Source organism: Canis lupus, chromosome 16, assembly GCF_048164855.1.
Source record: "Canis lupus baileyi chromosome 16, mCanLup2.hap1, whole genome shotgun sequence".
NCBI lineage: Eukaryota > Metazoa > Chordata > Mammalia > Carnivora > Canidae > Canis > Canis lupus.
This window is the reverse complement of record NC_132853.1, coordinates 35834133-35861786: the sequence shown is the minus strand read 5'-3', so window position 1 is coordinate 35861786 and position 27654 is coordinate 35834133. Positions and strand designations below refer to the sequence as shown.

The 27654-nt window shown below is 44.8% G+C and overlaps 2 protein-coding genes across 2 annotated transcripts in view; one reads left to right on the top strand and one right to left on the bottom strand.

The window, feature by feature from the left end:
• Positions 1-6950: 6950 nt before the first annotated feature.
• LOC140606567 (small EDRK-rich factor 2) lies at positions 6951-7478 on the bottom strand. Its single transcript, XM_072780156.1, has one exon. It carries the CDS (start codon positions 7428-7430, stop codon positions 7251-7253), a length of 180 nt encoding a protein of 59 aa, XP_072636257.1. The 5' UTR covers positions 7431-7478; the 3' UTR covers positions 6951-7250.
• Positions 7479-14496: 7018 nt separating this feature from the next.
• Positions 14497-27654, top strand: part of B4GALNT2 (beta-1,4-N-acetyl-galactosaminyltransferase 2 (SID blood group)) — a 51993-nt gene continuing 38835 nt past the window's right edge. The window contains exon 1 of the mRNA XM_072780155.1: positions 14497-14611. Within this exon, the coding sequence (XP_072636256.1) occupies positions 14598-14611 (14 nt within the window). The 5' untranslated portion in view covers positions 14497-14597. The remainder of the gene's footprint in view (positions 14612-27654) is intronic.

Sequence of the window (27654 nt, the reverse complement as noted above, 5' to 3'; positions counted from 1 at the left end):
CCTCCTCTCCCTGCTTGTATTCTCTCTCTCTCTCTCTCTCTCGAATAAATAGATAAAATCTTAAAAAAAAAAAAAAATCCCTGCCCTTGGTTTCTGTCTGGGCCTATGTCACTGGGCAGAAAAGAGCTACTTAAGTCAGTCTTGGCTCTGAGAAACCAGGAGATTTTTTTTTTAACTTGTTTGAGGGATATGAGTAGAACCTAGAGTAGGTGGTATATGGAGAGCTGAGGACATAAGAATTGACTGGGTAGTTTATAAATATTCCCCCAATCCAGACCATGGACCTGAAATTCATGGGCAAGATGGCATAAAGACTGTGGTCCCATAATCCAAAACTGGAGGTGGGTGAGGGAGATGTAGGCACTGGTTGGGGTGTTAGGGTCCATTTCCATGGGTGATGATTAGAGCCACACGGTAGAGAGAACAAGGATAATCCCATTGAAAAATGTGTGTGACATCTTACTGAAGAGAGGCTGGTGGGGCATAGTATTGAGCTGTGTGTCAGGAAGAAGAAAACACTAGTGGTCTCTGATGCTGGAAGAATAACCCCAGGTGACATTTCACCTCCTCATCCAGCCATGGCAGTCCTCTTTACATTTTACTTTTTTTTTTTTTAATTTTTATTTACATATGATAGTCACACAGAGAGAAAGAGAGAGGCAGAGACACAGGCAGAGGGAGAAGCAGTCTCCATGCACTGGGAGCCCGACGTGGGACTCGATCCCGGGTCTCCAGGATCGTGCCCTGGGCCAAAGGCAGGCACTAAACCGCTGTGCCACCCAGGGTTCCCTACTTTTTAATTTTTTAAAAAATATTTTATTTATTTATCTGAGTGTGCAAGCAGGGGTAGCGGCAGGCAGAGGGAGAGGGAGAGGCAGACTTCCCACTGAGCAGGGAACTTGATATGGGGCTCCATCCCAGGGCTCTGGGATCATGACCTGAGCTGAAGGCAGACACAACCGACTGAGCCACTCAGGCGCTCATCACTTACACGTTTTCGTGGATGGACCATACTGATTAGAGAAAGATTGCTAAGAAACTGTGTTAGCTTGGCAATATAGAGATGGAATAATTTACAAATGAAATTTTTATAGGTCACTTAGCTCTGAAATATGGCTAAAACTGCTGCTGTTGATGAAGCTCCAGGGCCAGTGCCAGGGAAATATATTCCACACAACAGGAATCGTAAAAGGGGTTTCAGAATTTAATAAAGAGCATTTTATTGTTTTCAGAAGTGTTCATATTTACAGTAAAATTCCCCTGGGAATTTATGATCATAACTACCAACCAAGAAAAAAAAAGGATAACCATTGGTAGATAACTGAAATGAACTTTGGTTAATTTCCAGATAGTAGTTCCTGAACCAGCACTCTGTGATATTAATATTTGAAGTCACCTCCTCTGAGGTCCAAACACGCAGATTCCCAGATCCCAAATTCTGATGTGGAAATGTGGGATCCTCACAAAACTGCAAGAGCTGACATGTCTTATTCCTTGAATCTTCCCTTCTTCTTCCATTGCTAAGATCATGGAAGAGGAGAAATGAAAGAAGAGTCCTAATAGAGCCATTGATGAGTAGCTTTGATTTCTATACTAACCAGTTTTAAGGCTTATTGACTGTTTTGTGGGGAAGATACAGTATATCAGGCTATTATTGCTACAAATGTGCTGTTTAGCCCCAAGCTCAGTGGCATAAAACGGTAAGCATTGGGGTGTCTCAAAGAATTGATTTGTGGGGTGCCTGGGTAGCTCAGTCAGTTAAGCATCTGCCTTTGGTTCAGATCGTGTTCTTGGGGTCCTGGGATTAACCCGTGTCAGGCTTCTCATTCAGCAGAGGGCCTTCTTCTTCCTCTTCCTCTCTCCCCCCATTCACCTCTTTCTCTCTCTCTCTCTCAAATCAATCAATCAATCAATCAATCATCTTTTTAAAAAAATAGTAAGTATTAATTATCACATTCATGCTCATAGGTCAGTGGGGCACCTGGAGCAGCTCTGTTCATGGGTCTCTCATATTTCTGGAACCAGGGCATCTTTTTCTCATGACAATTGTAGCAGCCCAGCAATATGAGTAGACACATGCAATGCATCTGGAGTCCTGGGCTCATTCTGGAACACTGTCACTTCTGCCCCTACTCTACTGGCCAACTCCAACACCAGCAGAGTGGAGAAGGATACTCCACCTCCAGCAGGAGGAACTTCAGAGTCACATCACCGAGGGGACCCATACAAGGAATGGTGAATAATTTAGACCAATGATGCGATCGACTATATGTAGCCTGTTTGTCAGCAGTTGAGGTTATAGAGGTACATATAACCCCACTCTCTCTCGACTTAGGACACTGCCAAGAGCATGAAAAAGTTGAAGGCTCTAAGTGTCCCTTTGATTTAGCAGTGTGAAGATCACTGGGAATCTTAGCAGAAGCAATTTTTTGCAACACTGTGGAGTGGAATCCATAACTGAGTTATTGAGGCAGGTGCGGCAGGTGAAGGGATGGGGGCAATGAGTGCAGACAACTCTTCAGAGAAATCTGGCTGCAAAGGGAGGAAGGAGAGAGTGGCTGAAGAAAAAACTGGGGAGAATTTTTCTTTTTTTAATGAGGCATGAACATGTTTAAATATTGCCTGTGAGGGTCCAGGAGAGAGGTAGGAGGTGAAGATACAGGAGATAGAGGAGGTGATCGATAGGGAAAGGCCCTGAGAAGGAGTGGGTAGGGAGGGCCCAAGGAACAAGTGAGATTAACCCCCTAGGTAGGAGGAACCCACCAGACCTACCCTGGACTCCTGATCAATGAGAGATGACACCAATCCCCCATCTTCTTCAGGGCTGGCGTGGCTAAGTCCTGAGTCCCGTTTCCTATAATGGAGCATCAGTGGTTTGGATCTGAGTGCCCTTCTAGGCATCTACCCCTGCAAATTTCATTGGAATGGACTTAGTCATTAGATAGAGCCAAGTTTCCTCTAGTCTTATTTCTAACACCTAGTACATTAGCTCCACATTTACCTTTGAATCACCTGCAAAATGTCATTAATAGGTAAACCAATATTTCTTCTTCTAATTATTCCTGATGCTGGTGTTGATGGGAGAAGGCAGAGACTTTCAGGGTCTCTCCAGGCTGTGGGAAAGGAATAGGGTTAGAGGAGAGAGTGGAAGCTGAGACCCAAGGGGTGAACGACCTTCTCAAGGACACACACAGAAGGCACAGCTGGAGCTTCACTCAGGGTCGGGTGTCTTGCATCTGGCTTAGAGCTCTGTCACCCCCACTCCACTGGTGTGGATAGCTCCCTAGCTGTGGGGTTTCACAAATGCCTCTTTGTCCTTTATTCCATGTTGAGCGTGTCACCTTAAGATAGAAACCTAAAAAAAAAAAAAAAAAGAAACCTAAGAGTTGGGCAAACTCCACCGTTCTTCAAGATTAAGATAGAAGATTTTTTTCAGCCGCAGTTGATATCTGGCCGAAACAGTTTAAGCAGCAAGGCTTAAGAGGGGTTTCCGCTTTAGCAGAAGCCAGGAGAGCCTGCTCCTTGGAGGTTTCAGGGACTCACCAGTGGCACTGAGGATCCAAGCTCATGCTGTTTTCCCCCTCATTACTGTTTGAAGGCAGCAGCTCCTCTGATGGGGAGAGTGGGGCAGTGCTCTTCCTCTTCCTTGTCTCACTGACCTCCCCGAACCCACTTCCTCTAAGCTCCTTCCCAGCCCCAGCCCCAGCCTCGGGCCAAGCCATGGAGAAGAGTCTGGCTCAGAGAGAAGCACTTGATGTCTCAAATCCCCTTCTGAAGAGTGTATGTTCCAAGCTAGGACTCTGTGTTAGTCAGGGCTCACCAGAAAAAGAACCAGGGCAGCCCGGGTGACTCAGTGGTTTAGCGCCGTCTTCAGCCCAGGGCCTGATCCTGGACACTTGGGATCGAGTCCCACTTCAGGCTCACTGCATGAAGCCCGCTTCTCCCTCTGCCTGTGTCTCTGCCTCTCTCTCTCTGTGTCTCTCATGAATAAATAAATAAAATCTTAAAAAAAAATAGACTTTAGAGTCTTTCAGGTGCTAGTGTATATGTAAGTGGATAGTATTTACTCACGTGTCAAGCACTATTCTGAGTGCTTTCCTTTTTTTTTTTTTTAAGGTTTTATTTATTTATTCATGAGAGAGAGAGAGAGAGAGAGAAGACACAGGCAGAAGGAGAAGCCGGCTCCATGCACCGAGCCTGATGTGGGAATCCATCCCAGGACTCCAGGATCATGCCCTGGGCCTAAGGCAGGTGCCGAACTACCGAGCCACCCAGGGATCCCCAATATGAGTGCTTTCCTTGTATTAACTCTTAATGTTCTTGACAGCTTTGTGAATGAGGCCCTACTATAATGATCATTTTACAGATGAAACAACTGAAGTCCAGAGAAGTTAAAGGACTTGCCCAAGGTCACACAACTACAAGGGGAAAACAGGAATTTGGCTCCAAAGTCTATGCTTTTATCTCCCTGACTACCTTAATTACCGCTCCTTTTTTTTTTGTTTAAGATTTTATTTATTTATTAATGAGAGACACAGAGAGGGAGAGAGAGGCAGAGAGAGAAGCAGGCTCCATGCAGGGAGCCCGATGTGGTATTTGACCCCTGGTCTCCAGGATCACGCCCAGAGCTGAAGGCAGTGATAAACCAATGAGCCACCCGGGCTGCCCTTACCGCTCCTTTATTAAGGAAAGAAATGCAAATTCCATCAAGCACTGAGGAAATTAGATGAAATCTTTCAGGCTGAAGGGCATAGTATAGGGAATGTAGTCCATAGTACCATAATAGCATTGAATGGTGACAGGTGGTAGCTGTACTTATGGAGCACAGCATAAGGTATACACTTGTGGAATCACTGTATTGTGTACCTGAGACTAATGCAACATCGTGTGTCAGCTGTATCTCAAGAAAAACAAAAGAGGGACTCCTGGGTGGCTCAGTGGTTGAGTGTCTGCCTTTGGATCTGGATTTTTCGGGATCGAGTCCCACATCCGGCTCCCTTCAAGAAGCCTGCTTCTTCCTCTCCCTATGTCTCGGCCTTCTCTCTGTGTCTATCATGAATAAATAAATAAAATATTTAAAAAAAGAAAAGAAAAAATTAGGTGCAATCTTGGTGAGAATGAAGACTAGTGTACTCTTTTTTTTCTAATTTTTCCTTTTTTTTGTATTTTATTTTTAATTTTTTTTTCAGTATACTCAAATTTAATGACAGGATTAGATAATGGTGTAGTGTGGACTTAGAGGAATAGGTCCTATGACAGTTCCCTGATTATAGGATATGGATTTACAAGTCCCAGCTGGCTGAGAATTTATTTAAATCAGGGAGCAATGGGGACACCTGGGTGGCTCAGTGGTTGAGCATCTACCTTTGGCTCAGGTCGTGATCCTGGGGCCCTGGGATTGAGTCCTGCATCCGGCTCCCCTCAGGAAGCCTGCTTCTCCCTCTACCTATGCTTCTACCTCTCTCTGTGTGTCTCTCATGAATAAATAAATAAAATCTTTAAAAAAAAATCAGGAAAAAAAAAATCAGGGAGAAGTCTTGTATTCCAGTGAAAAATTTCCAGCTGATAAACAACTCAGCCTGCTGAGATAGTAACCCTAGTTATTTCTGGGTAGAGTGAACTAGTTTCCTTAGTAATGAAATTTAACTCCTGGATAGTTCAGAGTTAAATACAGAGATGAGATAGTAAAAGAAATCAAACCCATTGTATTGGCACGATATTTTTAAAAATATTTTATTTATTTATTTGAGAGAGAGAGTGCATGAGCACACAAAGGAGAGGGAGAGGTAGAAGCAGACTCCCCACTGAGCGGGGAGCCCGATTGGGAGCTCAACCCAAGGACCCTGAGACCATGACCTGAGCTGAAGGCAGATGCTTAACTGACTGAGCCACCCAGGTGTCCCATTTTTTAAAAGACTTATTAATTTATTTGAGAGAGAGGGAGAGCAAGAGGAGAGGACGAGGGAGAGAGAATCTCAAGGACTCCCCACTGAGCATGGAGGCTTCCACAGGTATCCACTGAGCATGGAGGCTTCCACAGGTATCCATCCCAGGATCCTGAGATCATGACATGAGCCAAAATCAAGAGTTGGGTACTTAATGGACTGAGCCACCCAGGTACCTCTCGTACTGTATTTCTGGGGTCATATTCAGGAATAATTTGCATGTTAGTAAGCAATGGGGTAATTGATTCTAGACTTGTGATATTTAAGAGAAATGTATGAGACTGAATTAAGTTTATAAAGTAATAGGATGTTTTAAGAGAACTTGGGATTTACTATATATTACTCAATATACAGTAATATATTTACTATATTTTGCTATATTTTATTTACTATATTTTACCAATGTTTAATTTTATTTACTATATTTTACCAATGTTTAATTGGTTAGGTTTCCTATGTACCTAAAGTACTTAGAGGAGTTTTGCTTGTCTAATCAGACCAGCAAAGTACTTAAAAGAAAGAAAAAAATGAATATATATATATATATATATATATATATATATATATATATTACCCTTAAGAATGCAACTACAGATGGTCCCTAACTTATGGTGATTTGACTAATAATTTTATAACTTTATGGTGGTGTGAAAGCAATATGCATTCAGTAGAAACTATACTCTATATTTTGAATTTTGATCTTTTCCTGGGCCAGCGATATGTGGTACGATGCTCTTGTGATACAAGGCAGCAGCAGCTCCCCATCAGCCACCTGATTGTGAGGGTAAACAACCAGGAACCTATAATCATTCTGTCCCCATACAATCATTCTGTTTTTTACTTTCAGTACAGTTTTCAACAAATTACACGAGATATTCCACATTTTATTATAAAAGATGCTTTCTGTTAAATGATTTTGCCAAACTGTAAGCTAATGCAAGTGTACTGAGTATATTTAAAGTCAGCTAGGCTGAGGTATGATGTTCAGTAGGTTAGGTATATTACATGCATTTTTTTTTTTTTTTTTTTTTTTTTTTACAAAGCTACTTTTAATACTTTGGGGTGAGCCCCACAGGAATAAAAAACACTGGGAAGTGGTAACCCCCTCACCCCCAGGCGTGGCCCAGGGGGAGAGAGGCTACCTGAGGGGAAGGAAGCACAAAAGGGACCCGCTGCAGACTCAGGGCAAAGGGAATGCCATCGGTGCTGGGACCTGTGAGCACTACAGGAGAAAACGCGAGCGTGGTGGGACTGGCTCCAGGCACACAGGCGAAGGGCAAGAGGGTTGGACACGAAGCCACAAAGCTACTTGGGTTCCTCCTTCTTCTCGTTTGCCTTTTTCTGCTTCTGCTGCATGATCTCCGAGTCCCTCTGCTTGCGGGCGGCAGCAGAAAGCCCGTCATCTCGGCGCTTTCCCTTAACCGAGTCGCTCTGCTTTTTCATATTCTTCTGGCGGGCGAGCTCGCGCTGGTTACCGCGGGTCATGGCGACGGCAGCGGCTCCGGCCTGCCTCCGTTGCGTCCCCTCGTTCCTATTACATGCATTTTTGACTTATGATATTTTCCATTTATGATGGGCTTACTGGATGTAACCCCATTGTATGTTGAGAAAGATCTGTAGAAATTTGTTAGGGAATTTAATTGAATAAGATTGTTGTGGAAAAGCAGACTGACCATCCAAAAGGCTGGGCTTCCCTCATACAGCAGGAAGTCCACTATAGCTTGTTGCTAAGGTAGTTGCCGGAAACTGGCTGCCCAGCCTGGGTCTACATTCCCCAAGCCCCTCTGATTCAGTGGGCCCAGTAGCCAGCTGTAACAGTGGAAGGGAGTAGAAGTTACATGTCCCCTTCTGGACAAAGAGGCCAGATCTCTGGTTTGTCTTTCCCATGAGTTTCTTTCTATGGAGTGATGGCCTTACAGCCCTCGTGTTGGGGATGAATGCTTTACAAGATGGAAAGAACCCAAGTCCCTGAATCACTTTGTCACTCAACAGAACAACCAACAACCCAACTGAATTCAGATGGCAGACTGGATTCCAGGAGCTGAAGTCAGATGCCTAACCGAATGAGCCACCCAGGCGCCCCCATGATTTGGGGGCTGTTTCTTAACAGCTAAGGTGGTACGATGATTGATCTGGTTGTAAATGAGACTGTGTGCTAGTTGTTCTGTTCCTCCAGATCTATCTGCCATCCTTCTCCGCTTTGCCTGTGTTCCAGGAAGACATCTATAGTCTGTACAACTCTTGCTCCCTTGCCCTCCTGCTTCCAGTTGGGTTGAACCAATGAGAGAAACTAGCAAGTAGGTAGAGAGTAGAGTATTTTTTAAGGATATTATTTATTTATTCATGAGAGGCATAGAGAGGCAAAGACATAGGCAGAGGGAGAAGCAGGCTCCCCGAGGGGAGCCTTACATGGGACTCAATCCCAGGACCCAGGATCACACCCTGAGCCAAAGGCAGATGCTCAACCACTGGAAGCACCCAGGTGTCCCTAGAGTTTGTTTTTTTAAACCAGTACACTGTATTACCAATTGAAGCATCCAGACAATTCAGAAGATGACTGAGAAGCAATCTGCAGCCCCTCAAGTCTGTGTTCCCTTTGCCTTGGTCCCCATGAGTCAAGGTCAAGGTCAAGCTGAAGCCAGTAGGGCAGCATCCTCTATTTTTGTCCTTGCTTCACTGTTCCAGACATAGCTTTGCTACTTCCTGACTTTGTGTCTCTCGTGTGTCTCTTTCATGCTCACTAACCTGGACTCTCCCTGACACCAGGCAGCAGGACAGGTGGAGGGTTTCACTGGATGTGGCACCAGCCCCTCTGGGTCCTCCCACAAGGCTCTAAAGTTCATCCTCATGTAAGAGTGAGACAGACCAACACCAAAGGTCCACCACTGTCCTGAGCATTGAAGGGTATAATCAAATCCATTCACTCCTTCCTTCATCAGATAGGTTTGTGGGTGTTTTTTTTTTTTAATTTTTAAAAAAGATTTTATTTATTTATTCCTGAGAGACACAGAGAGAAGCAGAGACCTGGACAGAGGGAGAAGCAGATTCCTCACAGGAAGCCCAGTGTGGGATTTGTTCCCTGGACTGGGATCACACCCTGAGCCAAAGGCAGATGCTCAACCCCAGAGCCACCCAGGCATCCCTTAAATTTTTTTAAATTATTTATTTATTTGGGAGAGTGGGAGCATGAATGGGGGTTGGGGGGCGGAGGGACAGAAGGAGAGGGAGAAGCAGACTCCCCACTGAGCAGGGAGCCCGATGTAGGACTCGATTCCAGGACCCTTAGATCACCACCCAAGCCGAAGGCAAGCACTCAACTGACTGAGCCACACAGGCACCCTTCCATCAGACAATTTCTTTTCTTTTTTTTTTTTTTTTTTTGTTAAGTTTATTTATTTATTTATTTTTTTAATTTATTTTTTATTGGTGTTCAATTTACTAACATACAGAATAACCCCCAGTGCCCGTCACCCATTCACTCCCACCCCCCGCCCTCCTCCCCTTCTACCACCCCTAGTTCGTTTCCCAGAGTTAGGAGTCTTTACGTTATGTCTCCCTTTCTGATATTTCCCACACATTTCTTCTCCCTTCCCTTATATTCCCTTTCACTATTATTTATATTCCCCACATGAATGAGAACATATAATGTTTGTCCTTCTCCGACTGACTTACTTCACTCAGCATAATTCCCTCCAGTTCCATCCACGTTGAAGCAAATGGTGGGTATTTGTCATTTCTAATAGCTGAGTAATATTCCATTGTATACATAAACCACATCTTCTTTATCCACTCATCTTTCGTTGGACACCGAGGCTCCTTCCACAGTTTGGCTATCGTGGCCATTGCTGCTATAAACATCGGGGTGCAGATGTCCCGGCGTTTCATTGCATCTGTATCTTTGGGGTAAATCCCCAACAGTGCAATTGCTGGGTCGTAGGGCAGGTCTATTTTTAACTGTTTGAGGAACCTCCACACAGTTTTCCAGAGTGGCCGCACCAGTTCACATTCCCACCAACGGTGTAAGAGGGTTCCCTTTTCTCCGCATCCTCTCCAACATTTGTTGTTTCCTGCCTTGTTAATTTGCCCCATTCTCACTGGTGTGAGGTGGTATCTCATTGTGGTTTTGATTTGTATTTCCCTGATGGCAAGTGATGCAGAGCATTTTCTCATATGCATGTTGGCCATGTCTATGTCTTCCTCTGTGAGATTTCTGTTCATGCATCAGACAATTTCTGAGTATTATTTATGATCCAGCCCTTGTGCTAGTGGTACAATGGTGAGCAAAACAGAAGTGGTACCGCTTTTCAGGGAACTTGGGAAACATATAGCAGACACATAGGCACACACACATGCACATGTGAATATACAAGTATGAGAAAGTACTGGATTATATAGAAATACCAGAAGAGGAACCTGACCTGGTCTGGAGAAGGCATCTTTGAGAAAGTGATGACAGGCAGAAGGTAAAAGCCAGACAAAGGAAAAATGGGGGTGTGGAGGAGTTTTTGAGGGAGAAGGAATAGCATGTGTGTGCTTGAACAACCTTCACAGCTCCTCGAGATTGTTGCTCCATCTGTTTAGGACCTTCCCCTTTGAGGGTCTAACTTCGTGCACTCAGAGCTTAATTCTTATTCTCAAGCAAATGATACTATTACCCTTTCCTGTGGGATTAGGGCAAGTCAGGTGTTGGATGAGGTAGGTAACCAAGAGGATGTGCCTTACAGTTGGCCCTCCAGCTGGACCTGTGCAGTTGGAGGCTTCCTGTCCCCTCCCCTGTCCCTGGGATGTATGCTCTGCCCACCATTCCCACAATGAGAGCTGTTCCAAAGACCATCTGGACAGTGTATGTGACTGAACCCACTTAAGGCCCCTGTGGTATAAATTTTAAGATCCTGGCAAGGAGATGCACAGATCCACTTGCCTTGCAGCCACCCATCTCATGCAAGTTCCCTCAGTTATTAGAACTGCCAACCGGGGCACCTGGGTAGCTTAGCCAGTTGGGCGTCTGGGTCTGCTTTGGTCATGATCCCAGGGGCCTGGTATAGAGCCTGGTCTTGGGCTCCCCACTCAGTGAGGGTCTGCTTTTCCCTCTCCCTCTGCCCTCCACCGGCCCATGCTCTCTGGCTCTTTCTCTGTCAAATCAAGAAATAAAATCTTAAAAAAAAAAAAAAAAAAAAAAAAAAAAAACAAAAACACAAAAGTGCCACTCACCCATCTGGAATGATCTGCTTTTTCTTCTGTCTCTCCTCATCTACCATGTTTGGGGGCCAGTTTGCCAACCAACATCAGAGTGTTTTTTTTTTTTTTTAAGATTTTATTTATTTATTCATGAGAGACACACAGAGAGAGGCAGAGACACAGGAGAGGGAGAAGCAGGCTCCCTGCAGGGAGCCCGATGTGGGACTTGATCCTAGTCTCCAGGATCACGCCCTGAGCCAAAGGCAGGCGCTAAACCGCTGAGCCACCCAAGGATCCCAGCATCAGAGTATTTTGTCACTACCTCTTCAGTCCTCTAACACCTGAACTTCTTTTTCTTCCAACATCCATGTATTGAGCATGAGCAAGGGCTGAATTTGGGGAGGAGGGGGAGTAGTGCCTGTAGATCAGAAAACACTCCCACCACTCAAGGCAATCATCACTCAGCCAGTCAAGGAATAGCACCTACTCTGAGCAGCCCTGTGTGAAGCTGGGAGCATAGCAGAATGAACAGGTAATGGCTGCATTCCTCTGGAGCTAAGAATTGGCCATCAGGCACCAGCACTTTGCCTGGTAGGGTGTCAGAAATCATCTGACTTCCTTCTTCGCTGAGCACCCCTCCTCTTAGCCAAGAGCAATGCTTTAATTGGACCAGGATGCAAAGCTGGCTTAATCAGTCTTTCAAAGAATCCCTTTCAGAAGGCTCATGTATGGCACCGGGATCTACTGGATGCATCTGAGTTCCTTATGGGCCACTCAAAGCTTCTTCCACAAGGGCAAGTAGAAAAGAGCCTGATTATCAAAGAGAAAGAGTTTGGCCGGTGGCCAAGCCACACCAGGGCCGGAAGTGGTTGTACTGGGCAATGGGAATGGCTGGAAGGACCAAGATGGTTAAATTACTTAAGATCTTGATAATTTGTCAAAGTGGTAGCTGGCTCTGGGCCCACAGCTGGGGAGAAGTGGAGGTCTTGTCCTAATGGTAAAACAGTAACCAAGTACAGAGACAAAGCCTGAGGTCACCCACGGGGACTACTTTCCTTTTTTTTTTTTTTTTTTTTAAGGGATAAAGGTTTATTAAGTAAAGATACAGAATACAGAGAAAGCTCTCAGGAGGGAGAGGGGTCCCAACAGGGTTGCCTGACAGACAACTTTCCGATCAACCCCAGACAGCATGTGGAGAGAGATGTGCAGGCCTGGCCACACATCCATGCTCCAGGTAGTCTTCAGGGGCCATTTCTTCTCTACCTCTTGGGGCAGCAGCGAACACTCTGCTTGGCTCTGAGTCTACACCCAGGGACCACCACCTGCCTCTGCCATGGAGAGCTGGTGTCAGAGCTCCTGGCTGGGTCAGGCTGAGAAACAGCAAACATGTCTTTGCTTAGCTAACTTTCCCTTCCTGCTAGTCACCCTTAGAGCAAACAGACACTGCCAGTCCCAGAAGATTCATCCTGGACAGGATATCACAGGTCACAAGGTTTCCTTGAGGCAGAAGTTAGGGTTGAATGAACCCAGTCCCCACTTCTAAGTCACAAGAAAAGTCCTCCTGTTTGGGCAGAGCTGCTGAGGCAGGAGCTACAGTGGAGCCAGCCCTGACTCACCTTTATAGACCCAACTCCTGGGAGCCGGTTCTAGCTCCATCCCTGGCCACAGAAGTTTGAACAAGTCATGAAATCTTTCTGGGGCTGGGTTTTCACATCTGAGAGGCAGCTCACAGCATTATCACTGGGGTTGAATTAAGGAGGATAATGTAGGTGACAGCCTTTTGTAAACAATGAGGACTTTGTACTACTTGCACATGGCCAGTGTGATGCTTTTACTAATTAATCTTTTCCAGGAAAGCATAATAACCTTCTTCCAACTGTTTCTAGAATACAGTCATCATTAATTGCTGCCTCAGAACTCCCTTCCTGCAAGTTTTTCTTTTCTTTTTTTAAAAGATTTTATTTATTCATGAGAGACCCACACAGAGAGGCAGAGACATAGGCAGAGGGAGAAGCAGACTCCCTGCAGGGAGCCTGATGTGGGGCTTGATCCCAGGACCTTGGGATCGTGACCTCAGCGAAAGGCAGACACTCAATCACTGAGCCACCCAGGCGCCCAGTTTTTCTCTTTTCTGCTGGCTGTTGAGAAGCTTGGAGCTGAACTTGAGACTCACCTGTACCAAGATTGCAGATCCCTATGGCATTTCTTTCTACTCTTTCTGGGCTTACCTGGTTTGACGGATTGGACTATCATTTTTATTTACACGGCCTTCTATTGTATGCATCTGTCTTAAATCCTCTTCGGGACACAGCAGAGTATAATTAAGTACACACTGTATCAAAATAGGAACACCGGTCTTTTGCCAAGCATTTTGCCTGCTATTCTGTTTGCTTAAAAAAAGGTAGGGTTTGCAATATAAGCTAGATCATGGTAAAACACAGTAGAGTCACATCGGAGCGGAACCCAGGACGCTGCCCTACACTGTGCAGGGGAGGGTGAAGGCGCGCCAAAGGCAAAACTCTGCGGCTGCGGCTGGGCTGCGGCTGCGAGCGGAGGGTGGGTTAGGGGTAGCGGCGGGGCTCGGGTCCCCTGCATCCTGTTTCGCCCGGAGGATAATGGAGGGGCTGCAGTGGTCAGGGAGGCTAGAGGTGACCACATGGTTTGTGTCGCTCTTTAAGGGGGAGGCAGAAGTCCCTTTACCAGCCGAGGAGGAGGAGAAGAGGTCCCAGACTAAGGCTGGGAGATGGCGAGAGAAGGGCGGGGACGGATCGCAGCCTGGGGCGGGGAGCCCTGGGGTTCCCCGCGGAGCGAGGAGCGGCGGGAGGAGGGAAGCGCGCGCCGCGGTGACCGCGCTCCTGTCCAGCGCCTCCCAGCCTCTGGCCCTGCGGGGGTTGGGTGATGCGCTGAACCGACGCGCCCTGTCACCTCGGGCCACCGACGCGGCGGAGACTGGCCCGCTCGGGACAGCAAACGCTCCACTCGCCGGCGGCTCCCCAGTGCCCCGGCCGCGGTTCCCATCGCAGCCCCTCCACCTACTGGCTGATCGCCCCACGTTGCCTCAGTTTCCCCGTCCCCAAAGTCGGGCTAATAATTGTACTCGCTCCTCTTAGGGCCGTTGTGACGAATAAACGGCACAACGCAAATAAAGCGTGTAGCGCCGAGCGGGTTCCCCGCAGGTATCCCCGGAGGGGCTGTGGCTTTCTCCGCACCTCCTCCAGGTCCCCAGGGCGTGGGCCCGTGGCGGGTCAGTGTGTGCGAGGCTCAGGGGTCCCCAAGCCAGGACGCAGGCGCACGGGCGGACTGGCCCCCTGGGCGCACCGCGGAGCCAGGGGTGGGCGGGCGTTGGGGCGCGGTGGGCGGGGACCCGCCTCCGTCTCCCGGCTTCCTCCACCTGCCCGGCTCCCGGGAATTTGCCGGGGGCGGTCGGCGGGGTGGCGGTCGCGCACTGCAGCGTGGCCAGCGGCGGGATTCGGGATGACCTGGTGCCGGTGAGTGTCCCGGGCGCAGACAGCAATGGGAAGTGGACCTTGGAGGGCGCGCTGCCGGCGGCCGGGGACGCCGCGGGCTCCAGACTCAGCCCGACCTGTCCCCCCGCGGCCCCCGCCCCCGCAAGAGAGCGAGCCCCGGTTCTTTCCCCAACGCCGCACCCCCAGGGGGCCCTGGTTTTCCAGTTGGGAGAACTGGACCCGGAGGTCGCCTCAGGTGGCTGGGGGTGTCGCGTAGACATCCCGAGCGTGGGATTCGGCCGGGGAGGGTGGCGCGGCTTGGGCCCCGGGGGCTCTGACCTGGGGGACCGCGGGCTCCGGGCGGACGGGCAGCCGAGGCGGCTCCGAAAACGGCCCGAGCAGTCGGGGGCTTTAGCAAGTCGGGTTTCGGGTGCCCCGGCGCGCGGCCTCCCGGCAGACGCAGAGGCAGCGGCTGTCCTGTAGCCCGGGGCGCTGAAGAGCCCGAGGACCGGCGGAATAATCACGGGGAGAAGCAGATCTGATTTCGCGTTTATAGCCTACCGAAAAGGCTCACACTGCGTTCTGTGCCTTTGTTCTCCAAAGTTTCTTTTCTTTTTTTTTTTTTTTAATATGTGTTTATTCATTAGAGACACAGAGAGAGAGGCAGAGACACAGGCGAGGGAGAAGCAGGCTCCATGCAGGGAGCCCGACGCGGGACTCGAACCCAGATCTCCGGGATCATGCCCTGGCCGAAGGCGGCGCTAAACCGCTGGGCTCCCGGGCTGCCCTTAATTTTCAATAATTTTTTCATTTAACACTGACAAGACTGTCATCTTGCTTAATCTTGCAAAAGAGTGTTCGCGAGATGACTGATGTTGGGGGGGGGGGTTGCACTCATGTTTTATAGGCATTAAAATGAAGCACAAGGGGCACCTGGGTGGCTCAGTGGTTCAGTATCTGCCTTTGGCTCAGGTCGTGATCCCGGGGTCCTGGGATCCAGTTCCGCCTGGGGCTCCCAGCAAGGAACCTGTTTCTCTGCCTCTGTCTCTGCCCATCTCTCTGTGTCTCTCATGAATAAATAAACAAAATCTTTTAAAAATAATAATAAAATGAAGCACAAGTTATACAGAGGAGGTGGCGGAGAGAGGGAAAGGGAGGCAACCCTTGTGACCACGAATGTTCCAGGGCCGGCTCTCATTCTAGTGTCCTTTCTTCCCCAGCATTTCCCCCACCCCACATTCCTTAATGCCAGACCGAGGAGTCCTGGCCTCAGGCGTGGTGCCAACTAATTTAAAGCTGCAAGGTCTTGGCAGAGTTGACTTTCCCTTCACATATGGACAGCTGGAAGGCACCAAAAGTCTTGGTTTCAATTGATGCTGTTTGCTAGCCTTATAGCTTTGTGATCTTAAGCCTGCTGGCTTCTGTGATTTGGGGGTATCTAACATTTCTTCCTCAGAGAAAATGAATTCTTTTAAACTTTTCTTTGCCTTTTTACTTTTCTTTTCTTTTTTAAGGTTATTTTTTAAGATTTTATTTATTTATTTATTTATTTATTTATTTATTTAGATTTCTTTTATTTACTTGAGAGAGAGAGCACACAAGCAGGGAGAGCTGCAAAGGGAGAAGGAGAAGCGGGCTCCCCACGGGGCAGGGAGACCAACTGGGGCTGGATCCCAGGACTCCAGGATCACGACCTGAACCTAAGGAAGACACTCAACCAGCTTAGTCACCCAGATGCCCCAAGCTTTTTGTTTTTGTTTTTTAAGGAATCTCTACATGCTAGTGGGGCTCAAACTCACCTCCGGGATAGCAAGAGTCCCAATGCTCCACTCACTGAGCCAGCTAGGTGCCCCTAGTTTTTTCTTTTTTAATTAAAAAATATCTGATTTGGGAGCACCTGAGTGGCTTAGTCGGTTAAGCATCCCACACTTGATCTTAGTTCAGGTGGTGATCTCAGAGTGAGTTGAGCCCCACTGGGTGTGGAGCCTACTTTTATTTTTATTTTTATTTTTTTTATCTTTTTATTTTTTTAACAATAAATTTATTTTTTATTGGTGTTCAATTTGCCAGCATACAGAACAACACCCAGTGCTCATCCCGTCAAGTGCCCCCCTCAGTGCCCATCACCCACTCACCCCCACCCCCCGCCCTCCTCCCCTTCCACCACCCCTAGCTCATTTCCCAGAGTTAGGAGTCTTTATGTTCTGTCTCCCTTCTTTAAAAAAAAAAAGGAGGGAACATCTGGGCGGCTCAGTGGTTAAGCACCTGTGTTTGGCTCCCCTCGTGATCCCGGGGTCCTAGGATCAAGTCCCGCATCAGGCTCCTCTGTGGAGAGGACCTCCTCTGTTTCTCCCTCTGCTTATGTCTTTGCCTCTCTCTGTGTCTCTCATGAATGAATAAAAAAATCTTAAAAAAAATTTTTTTGACTTTGAAATGGGTATTTCTAATTTTGTCCCTCTAGGACACACCCTACCAACCCTAGAAATGATCATCATGGTGCCAGGTGTAAACTCAGTAAATTGGTAAATTCATTTCTTTTCCCACACTATGGAGCACTCTTGTATTAGGTGTAGACCCTGTTCTAGATTGATCCAGTACTGCCCCCTCCCTAGATTGACACTCAACCACTAAGCCACCCTGGTGCCCCAAAATTTTAAAATTTTTTATTAGAGAGAGTGAAAGAGAAAGAGGGGTAAGGCAGAGGGAGAGAGAGAATCCCAAGCAGGCTTCATGTCTAGCACAGAGCCCCATGTGGGACTCTTGATCTCACCATCCTGAGATCATGACCTGAGCCAAAATCAAGAGTTGGAGGCTTAACAGACTGAGCCCCCCAGGTTCCCCAGGAGCTTTTGTTTAATGAGTTTTATCTATTCCTGTTACCACATGAAACATTAAAACAGAAAATTTAGAAAAATGTATTTGTTAAGTCGTTAAAAATAGCAATCGTCAACCTACCAGATGTTAACATAATGCATTTTTATTTATTTTAAAATTTAATTTTATTTAAATTCAATAATTAACATAGTATATTATTAGTTTCAGAAGTAGAGTTCAGTGATTAATCAATTGTGTATAACACCCACTGCTCATTACATCACATGCCCTCTTTAATGCCTATCACCCAGTTACCCCATCTCCCATCCCTCTCCCTCCAGCAACCCTGTTTGTTTCTTATGGTTAAGAGTCTCCTATGGTTTGTCTCCCTCTCTGATATTGTCTTGTTTTATATTTCCCTCCCTTCCCCTATGATCCTGTTTTGTTTCTTAAATTCCACATATGAGTGAAATTGTGTAATTGTCTTTCTCTGATTGACTTATTTTGGTTAGCATAATACACTTTAGTTCCATCCACATCGTTGCAAATGGCAAGATTTATTTTCTTGGTGGCTGAGTAATATTCCATTGGGGACATTTTCCCCAGATCCTTCTGTCATGTGTTCAGAGGAGTTTTTAGGAGGCCTGCATGACTGAGCAACCTTCAACCTTGACACAAACTAAACCATTTGCAAGTTCAATGAAGACAAGAAAAGGAAACACAAGCAAAGAAATGGGTGGTTGAAAACACAAGCAAAGAAATAATTAACTTCTAAAAACAATCGTTTTGACAGATAAAGTAATATGCTCAGAGAGATGGTATCACTAGTTCAAGGTTACCCAGCTGGAAACTAGAAGAGCTCTGACTCAAAATCAAGATTTATGACTTGTACTATTTTGCCAGAGTGGCTGAGTAATATGAAATGCCATGAGCAAGGTTAAAAGTGACCAGGATTACCTTTGCATATGGACATTTTCAAATTTTAGAAAGTCTTTCTCCCTTGTCTCTCTCTCTCTCTCTGCCCCCACCTCTCCCCCTCCTTCTATCCCCTCTTTCTCACCCTAGAGAGAATTTGTTTATGTGATTTGTCCCCCCTTATTAAATGCTGTGTTCCTCGAGGAAAGGGACCACAGTTGGGTTTCTTTCCATTCTCTTGCTGCCTAGTGAAGTGCCAGGCATAGTTGGCACTCCCCGTTGAATGGATGTAAGTTAATTCTATGAAGAAAGAGATTAGAGACAGAGCTTTGATTAAACGTGTTGTTCCCTGGCTCAGATTCTACCTTCAGAGATTATTTCTAGGGCGTGAAAATCGTCCTGGCCCACCTCAACCAGTAGGTTCCACACAGCCCACCCCCTCTGCCAAAGGGGCTCCTCCACTGTGCCATCTTGAGTGCAGTATGGTTCTACGCTGTGGGCTGTTAGCCACATGCATGGCCTCTTCCTGACATTCACGGTGGCCTTGGTGGATGGTTCTGATCCATAACGGCTGACCCCGGTGGGTAGCTGGTGGCGCTGGACTTCTATAATGAAGAAGTTAAGGGAGGGTGGAATGCCATGCTAGAATGCCAGTTTTATGAAGGCTCAATATGTTTTTTTTTTTTTTAAGTAAATGGTTGACAAAATAGAGGGTTAAGATCAGCAGGTCATTAGGGGATTTTATGGAAGATGTTGCTATAATATATTTCTAAGTATTGCTTTTCTAGCTACTTCCCCAAGATTTTGATATGTAGTATTTTTCTTTTTTTTTAAGATTTTTTTATTTATTTATTCATAGAGACAGAGAAAGAGAGAGGCAGAGACACAGGCAGAGGGAGAAGCAGGCTCCACGCAGGGAGCCTGACATGGGACTCGATCCCGGGTCTCCAGGATCACACCACGGGCTGAAGGCGGTGCTAAACCACTGCGCCACCAGGGCTGCCCAATATGTAGTATTTTTCATTTTCATTTATGTCACACCACTAATTTCCACTGCAATTTCTTCTTTGACCTGTGATTACTTAGAGGTGTATTTCTGAATTTCTAAGAACAGAGATTTTTCTAGTTACTTTTTTTTTCTAAAGATTTTATTTATTTATTCATGAGAGATACACACACACAGAGAGGCAGAGACACAGGCAGAGGGAGAGGCAGGCTCCACGCAGGGAGCCTGATGTGGGACTCGATCCCGGGTCCCCAGGATCACACCCTGGGCTGAAGGCGGTGCTAAACCGCTGAGCCACCTGGGCTGCCCTCTAGTTACATTTTTAATTTTGCTGCTAGCTTAATTGCATGGGGGCCAGAAAATAGATTCTTGATTATTTAAATTCTTTGAAATTTTATTTATTTTTAAAGATTTATTTATTTATTTATTTATTTATTTATTTATTTATTTATTTATGATAGACACGGGGGGGGGGCGCAGAGACACAGGCAGAGGGAGAAGCAGGCTCCATGTCGGGAGCCCGATGCAGGACTCGATCCCGGGACTCCAGGATTGCGCCCTGGGCCAAAGGCAGGCGCTAAACCACTGAGCCACCCAGGGATCCCCCAATTCTTTGAAATTTTATTTTATTTTTTATTATTTTTTTAATAATAAACTTATTTTTTATTGGTGTTCAATTTGCCAACATACAGAATAACACCAATTCTTTGAAATTTTAGACTTCATTCCTGATCCAACATTCATGAGGTTTTGTGTATGTATGAAAGGAATGTGTATTCTGCATGTAATATTCTGTATGTTTTTTGTATCAAGTTTGATGATTGGTTCATATAATCTGAATGGTTGCTAATTTCTTGTTTGTTTGCTCTAATGGCTAGGGAGGATAGTATGTTAAAATCTCTCACTGTGATTGTTGATTTGTCTATTTTTTCTTGTAATGCTTTCAGTATTTTCTTTTATATATTTTGGGACACTGATATTAGGAAAAGGAATTTCTTCTTGTGAACTGAATATTTTACAACTTTGAAGTATCTGTGGTTTGGTTTTTTTGTCTTTAAAATCTACTTCAGGGGGATCCCTGGGTGGCACAGCGGTTTAGCGCCTGCCTTTGGCCCAGGGCGCGATCCTGGAGACCCAGGATCGAATCCCACTTCGGGCTCCCAGTGCATGGAGCCTGCTTCTCCCTCTGCCTGTGTCTCTGCCTCTCTCTCTCTCTCTCTCTGTGTGTGACTGTCAAAAATAAATAAAAATAAAATAAAATAAAATAAAATAAAATAAAATAAAATAAAATAAAATAAAATAAAATAAAATCTACTTCAGGTGGGCAGCCCTGGTTGCTCAGCGGTTTAGCGCTGCCTTCAGCCCAGGGCCTGGTCCTGGAGACCCGGGATCAAGTCCCACGTCGGGCTCCCTGCATGGAGCCTGCTTCTCCCTCTGCCTGTGTCTCTGCCTCTCTCTGTCTCTCTCTCTGTGTCTCTCATGAATAAATACAATCTTTTAAAAAATGAAATAAAATCTACTTCAGGGACGCCTGGGCAGCTCAGCGGTTAGGTGTCTGCCTTTGGCTCAGGTTGTGATCCTGGGGTCTGGGGATCAAGTCCCATACTGGACTCCCCACAGGGAGCCTGCTTCTCCCTCTGCCTATGTCTCTGCCTCTCTCTGTGTGTCTCTCATGAATAAATAAATAAAATCTTTAAATAAAATAAAATTACATGGTATTTTTAATCCTTTTCCTGGGTAATGCAAACACTTCGAAATACTTTTAATCTGTTTACTGCCTTTCCTGACTTATTTTGCTTTCTTTTTCTTTCTCTTTTTTTCTTTTTCTTTTTCTTTCTTTTTTTTTTTTTTTTTTTTGGTTCTATGGTATACAAAACAGTATTATTACTTTATGTAGTCAGTAATTACCTGGATTTACCCACTTATTTGCCATTTTGATTTCTCTTCAACCTTTCCTTATGACCTCCCACCTAGGACAGCGTGTTTGCTGTTGTTCCTTTGCTAGTGACAAGTTCCTTCAAATGCTGTTCGTCTGAAAATGTTGTCTCACCTTCATCCTTGAATTTTTTTTCTGGTGCGGAAGGTATTTCAATGTCTCTGGCTTCCCATGTATCCTCTGGGAAAGTCAGCTAGCAACCTCTTTTGAACGTAATCTTTTCTTCTCTGGCTGCTTTTAAAAGATTGGTCTCCTTTAATTTTCGGCATTTTTGCTTTGATGTCGTTCGGTGTGTATTTATTTTAACATTTCCCTGCCTGTGGCTTGTAGAACTTCTGGAAAGCATGCAATGAGGTCTCTCATTAGTTTTGAACGTTTTTAACCATCTTTTCTTCAAATATTACTCTACTCCATCCTCTCCTCCTATACTTGCTGCATCCTCTATATCCTTATTTCTTTCCAGTTATTTATTTTTCAGGAAGATTTTGGTTTTTTAAGTAATCTCTACATCCAATGTAGGGCTTGAACCCACAACCCTAAGATCAAGAGTCACATGCTCGGGGGGATGCCTGGGTGGCTCAGCAGTTTAGCGCCTGCCTTCCGCCCAGGGCATGATCCTGGAGTCCTGGGATCGAGTCCCACCGTGGGCTCCAGTCCCACCGTGGGCTCCCTGCATGGAGCCTGCTTCTCCCTCTGCCTGTCTCTCTCTGTGTGTGTCTCTCATGAATAAATAAATAAAATCTTAAAAAAAAAAAAAAAAAGAGTCACATGCTCTACTAACTGAGCCAGCCAGGTGCTCCTTTCAGGTAATTGAAAATCCTTTCTTCTTCCACCTTTCATTTTGGTGGTTGCCTTCTGCTTTGTCTTCTAGTCTTGTCTAATTGTTAAATTTAACCACTAAGCCATCAAAACTGTTATTTTATTTTTTACTTCAAAAATTTCCATCTGGGGGATCCCTGGGTGGCGCAGCGGGTTAGCTCCTGCCTTTGGCCCAGGGCGTGATCCTGGAGACCCGGGATCGAATCCCACATCGGGCTCTCGGTGCATGGAGCCTGCTTCTCCCTCTGCCTGTGTCTCTGCCTCTCTCTCTCTCTCTCTCTCTCTCTGTGACTATCATAAAAAAAAAAAAATTTCCATCTGGGTCTTTTTTGTACTCTTCAATTCTGTGTTGAAATACTCAAGGGATGCCTGGGTGGCTCAGCGATTGAGCATCTGCCTTTGGCCCAGGGCATGATCCCGGGATCTGGGATCGAGTCCCACATCGGGCAGGGAGCCTGCTTCTCTCTCAGCCTATGTCTCTGCCTCTCTCTTTGTGCCTCTCATGAATAAATATATAAAAAATCTTAAAAGGGGGGGGCAGCCCCAGTGGCACAGCGGTTTAGCGCCGCCTGCTGCCCAGGGCGTGATCCTGAACACCCGGGATCGAGTCTCATGTCAGGCTCTCTGTATGGTGCCTGCTTCTCCCTCTGCCTGTGTCTCTGCCTCTCTCTCTGTTTCTATAAATAAATAAATAAAATCTTAAAAAAAAAAAGAAATACTCAAATCATTAATTTACAATTCTCCAGCTTTGCAATACTACTAAGTTTACAATATGTCTGAGAATTCCAAATCAAGCCTCGTGTCTGGTTTGGTTTGAGCTGGGTGTTGCCTCATCTAAAAAATGTGATCTCCAGGATGCCTGGGTGGCTCAGCAGTTTGGTGCCGCTTTCAGTCCAGGGCGTGATCCTGGAGACATGGGATCGAGTCCCATGTCAGGCTCCCTGCATGGAGCCTGCTTCTTCTTCTGCCTGTGTTTCTGCCTCTCTCTCTGTTTCTCTCATGAATAAATAAATAAAATCTTTTTAAAAATGTGATCTCCATATGTGCTAAATATTGTCTTTACAAAATAGCTTGTGGAAATAATCTGAGATGTAGGCTGCCTCCAGAAATGACAGTTTATGTTTGGTTCTGCTAGACTCCGGGAGCATTGGCAAAATGTGATTGCCTCAGTTCAATTCCCAAGAGATGTTGGGCAGCCTAGCGGCCAAGCCTGTTTCAGCTTTACCCCTTTTCCTGGAGTAGTCCACTGAAGCTCCAAAGCAAAGAGAAGGGATTCTCCTGGGAACCCCAACCCTACCTCCACCAGTAGTGGATCTTGGGCTCTAATATTTATTCCCCTAATCATAAAAGGCTGAGAAAAGCATGCTCAGCCTCTCAGCTGCCCCCTTAGGAATTGGTAAACACATCAGAGGAAAAGCAACCTCATTCCTTAGCCTCCATTACCCATCGTCCAATCCTCCCCCTGTAATTCACTACCTTGGTAGCCATCTGAGTCCTTCAAGCAGACAGGTTTTTGGTTTTGCTTTTGGTTCAGCTGTTCCAGTTGTCAACAGTGGGAAAGTTGGTCTGAATTGCTCAGCCTGCTCGTACTGGAGGCAGAAGGCCCTCTTGCCGGTAAGGCTCTTAGATGAGCCAGTAGAGGAAGTGGAAACTCCATGAGACTGGTTTTGGACTCTTGCAGCAAGGATAGGGTATAGCTAATTTTAATTGAGCTCAAGAAAATAGAGCTGATATTATTTGTACTCCTAATAATATTGTGAAACAATTAATCATTATTACTATAGAATTACAGTTGATCCTGAAACAAAACAGGGATTATGCACACTGACTCCCCTGCCCATAACTCCTGCACCTTGAAAAATCCACGTATCTCTTTTGACTCCCCCAAAACTTAAGTACTAGTAGTCTCCTGTTGATGTGTCTATGTCTACAGTCTATGTATATGTTATATATGTATTCTTAAAGAATACCTAACCTCTTCTTTTTTCTCTTCTTGTATTTTTTGTTGTTGTTAAGATTTTATTTATTTATTCATGAGAGACACACAGAGAGAGACAGAGACACAGGCAGAGGGAGAAGCAGACTCCATGCAGGAAGCCGGATGTGGGACTCAATCCTGGGACTCCAGGATCACGCCCTGAGCCAAAGGCAGGCGCTCAACCACTGAGCCAACCAGGCGTCCCACTTTTTTGGTATTTTTAAGCTACAGTTTGTCTCCAAGTTTTTCAAATTGTGGCGGATCTCCAAAATATTTTCTAATATATTTATTGAGAAAAATCTGCATGTAAGTGGACTCACACAGTTTAAATCTGTGTTGTTCTATTTTGTCAATTGTATATAGTAATTCATAGTTATTATGTATATAACTTGAATGGGTTTCTGATATTTGCAACCCCAAATTCCCAACCATGGTATGCAAAAGCAGTGTGTATATACCACTTTTGCCTAAAATCTCACCAGAACTTATTTGGTTGTTAATAGGCATAAAATCCTATTTCAAAGTTATTTTAATTTTAATATTATTAACTTCCAGTGAGAACAAATATTTTCCTATGTGTTTGCCAGTAGATATACCTCTTCCTGGGTCAATTTTTCATATTCTGTGTCCACTTATTAATTGGTGTCTTAAAGTTTTTTGCATTAGTGAATTAAGATTAAATCTTTACTCTCCTATTTGTTAGGAACCATTTCAGTAGTCCAATATTACTATTTTTATTTCAGTGGTGTGTTTCACTGAGTAGATATTTTATTTATTTTTTAAAAGATTTTATTTATTTATTTATTTATTTATTTATTTATTTATTTATCACAGAGAGAGAGATCCCAAGCCACTCCTGCAGTTTCTGCATGGTCCCAAAGTTCTGCACCTGGCATAGGAGCACTGCTTGGCAGGGTTAAGTTATTTCACCTGACTTGAAGGGACAAGTTGCCACCAGCTGATCCAGATGACTGACTCATTTCCTTATCTCTCACTGACTTCATAAATTGCATTTGGCAATTTCTTGAATGTTTTTCAAATTTGCTCCAACCAGAATAGCAGACTCGTAGGATTATAATTTTAAGCAGTTCCCACTTAGTGACACGAACAGTGTAGTTGCATCATTGTAGAACACTTGTCGTTACTGGATAAAAATTCAGCTGCTTAGTATTTTACTGGTAATCTCCTACCAAACAGTTCCTATTTGTGACTGCATCACAAATGCTGTCCCTAGCTGGAACCAGGTTCTGTAAATCAGAACCCCAAAGTTGAGAGAGGTCTGATCACATGGCCCAACCTGAGTAAGAGAAGTAAACACTAATTTTCTGCATGTGTGTCTACCCAGGCATCCCCACAAAATTAATTCTTGATCACTGCAAAAAGTAAGAGAGAGTATAGGAATATGTTGATATAAGAACATCTTGATTAGCAGTACCTGGGTGTCTCAGTCGATTAAGCGTCTGCCTTCGGCTCAAGTCATGATCCCAGGGTCCTGGGATTGAGCTGTACATCACTATCTTTCTCTATCTTTCTCAAATAAATAAAATCTTAAAAAAGAAAAAAGAACATGTTGATTGAAAAATTCCTCACTGTAATCTGATTATTCACATTGACTATAATTAACAACTTGGTGTATATCATTTCAGATATTTTTTTCTGTGACTCTGTGACTACACACTTTAAATAGATATGTTGGTGGGCAGCCTGGGTGGTTCAGTGGTTTAGTGCCACCTTCAGCCCAGGGCATGATCCTGAAGACCCGGGATTGAGTCCCACATCGGGCTCCCTGTGTGGAGCCTGCTTCTCCCACTGCCTGTGTCTCTGCCTCTCTCTCTCTCTCTCTCTCTCTCTGTCTCATAAATAACTAATAAAAATCTTTAAAAAAAAAAAGACATGTTGGGCAGTCTGGGTGTATCCAATCCAATAAGGTCTTAGTTTTTTTGGTTTTTGTTTTTTTTAAAGATCTTATTTATTCATGAGAGACACAGAGAGACTCTCATGAATAAATAAATAAAATCTTTAAAATAATATATGCATTTCAATATTTATTTAGATATTTGAACTCTCACACGAGGGTTTTTCAAGCTGGTGAACATGAGACAAATTATTTCTCCCAAAGAACTATAACATAGGGCACCTGGGTGGCTCAGTGGTTGAGTGTCTGCCTTTGGCCCAGGGCATGATCCCGGGGTTCTGGGATCAAGTTCCACAATGGGCTCCCAGTAGGGAGCCTGCTTCTCCCTCTGCCTATGTTTCTGCCTCTGTCTTGCATGAATGGATAAATAAAATCTTTTAAAAAAAAGGGGTGGGGGAGGTTCCCTGGGTGGCTCAGTGGTTTGGCGCCTGCCTTTGGCCCAGGGCGTGGTCCTGGAGTCCTGGGATGGAGTCCCACGTTGAGCTCCCAGCATGGGGCCTGCTTCTCCCTCCTCCTGTGTCTCTGCCTCTTTCTCTCTCTCTGTATCTATCATAAATAAAAATAAATAAGTAAATCTTTAAAAAAAGAACTGTAACATACATTCCCAGACAACAGAAATATATAATTGAACTAATATTAACGTATATAATTTTTTAATAAACGGATTATCAAGTAATAAAACAAAAATTACCATAATAAAACAAATTATCAAGTATCTAAAAATTAGGTAACACAGCTCAGAAGGCATACGCAGGCCATCTCCTGTTTTTTGCAGGTTCATGTTATGCTACCTGGCTTTGATGAAAGACCTACATTAGTACTTACTCTTTTGTTAACGAAAAGAAATCCAAAGAGAATTTTTGCTTTTGTGAAAAAAGATGAAAAGCGAAAAAAAGGGTGAAAAGCAAAAAAAGCGCTCTCCATATGGTTTGCAAGCCCTCTGTAGAGAGGCGGCGCGCACCCTGAGCAGCCACAGTGGCGCCACCAAGCATCTTTCCTGGGAACTACACTCAGCATCTCAACATCAAGCCAACGGAGCTTTGCACTGTATGCGAGCACCTGTATTATCTCCATTTCTTTTGTGCATCCGTTAGCAAGATGTTCCTAAGGTATCAAAAAAGCCTAAGTGTAGTTTGGAGATCTGAGAACACTGAAAATTTTTCCGTATAAATTCATTCATGGTAATTGCCTCTTTGCTTTGTACCATTTCAAAGCCTTATGAAAGGTCTCATAGGATCACTCTCGTTTCAAAGAGTGGGTGAAACCTGTTATATATTAGACTTCTGCTCAATTCATTGGTAGAAACTCACTTCCTTTTTTTTAAAGGAGAGATTGGGAAGAAAAGAAAAAATATCACACTTCAAAAAAAGTGGTGAACAACTGATAGGTATATAAAAATTATGAGTTGTTCAGAAATTTTATAATTTAAAATTCATTTTAGTTTCAATAACAAAGTATCACTGCCTTTTACAAAATAGTTACTAAGTTAAAGGATATATTCTACATGTTCTGCACAAGACAAAAACAACCTTTTATTAAAAATATGAAGAGCCCTCTCATTTGTTTTCAGGCTTTCGCAGTTAAATTGCACACCATATGCAAACAATCAATGAACTGTACAACTTTTTTCCGAAGACTTTACAGTTGTGCTTCTTTACAATGCAGAGTTTCCAAATGGAGGTTTTCTTTTTTTTTTTTTTTA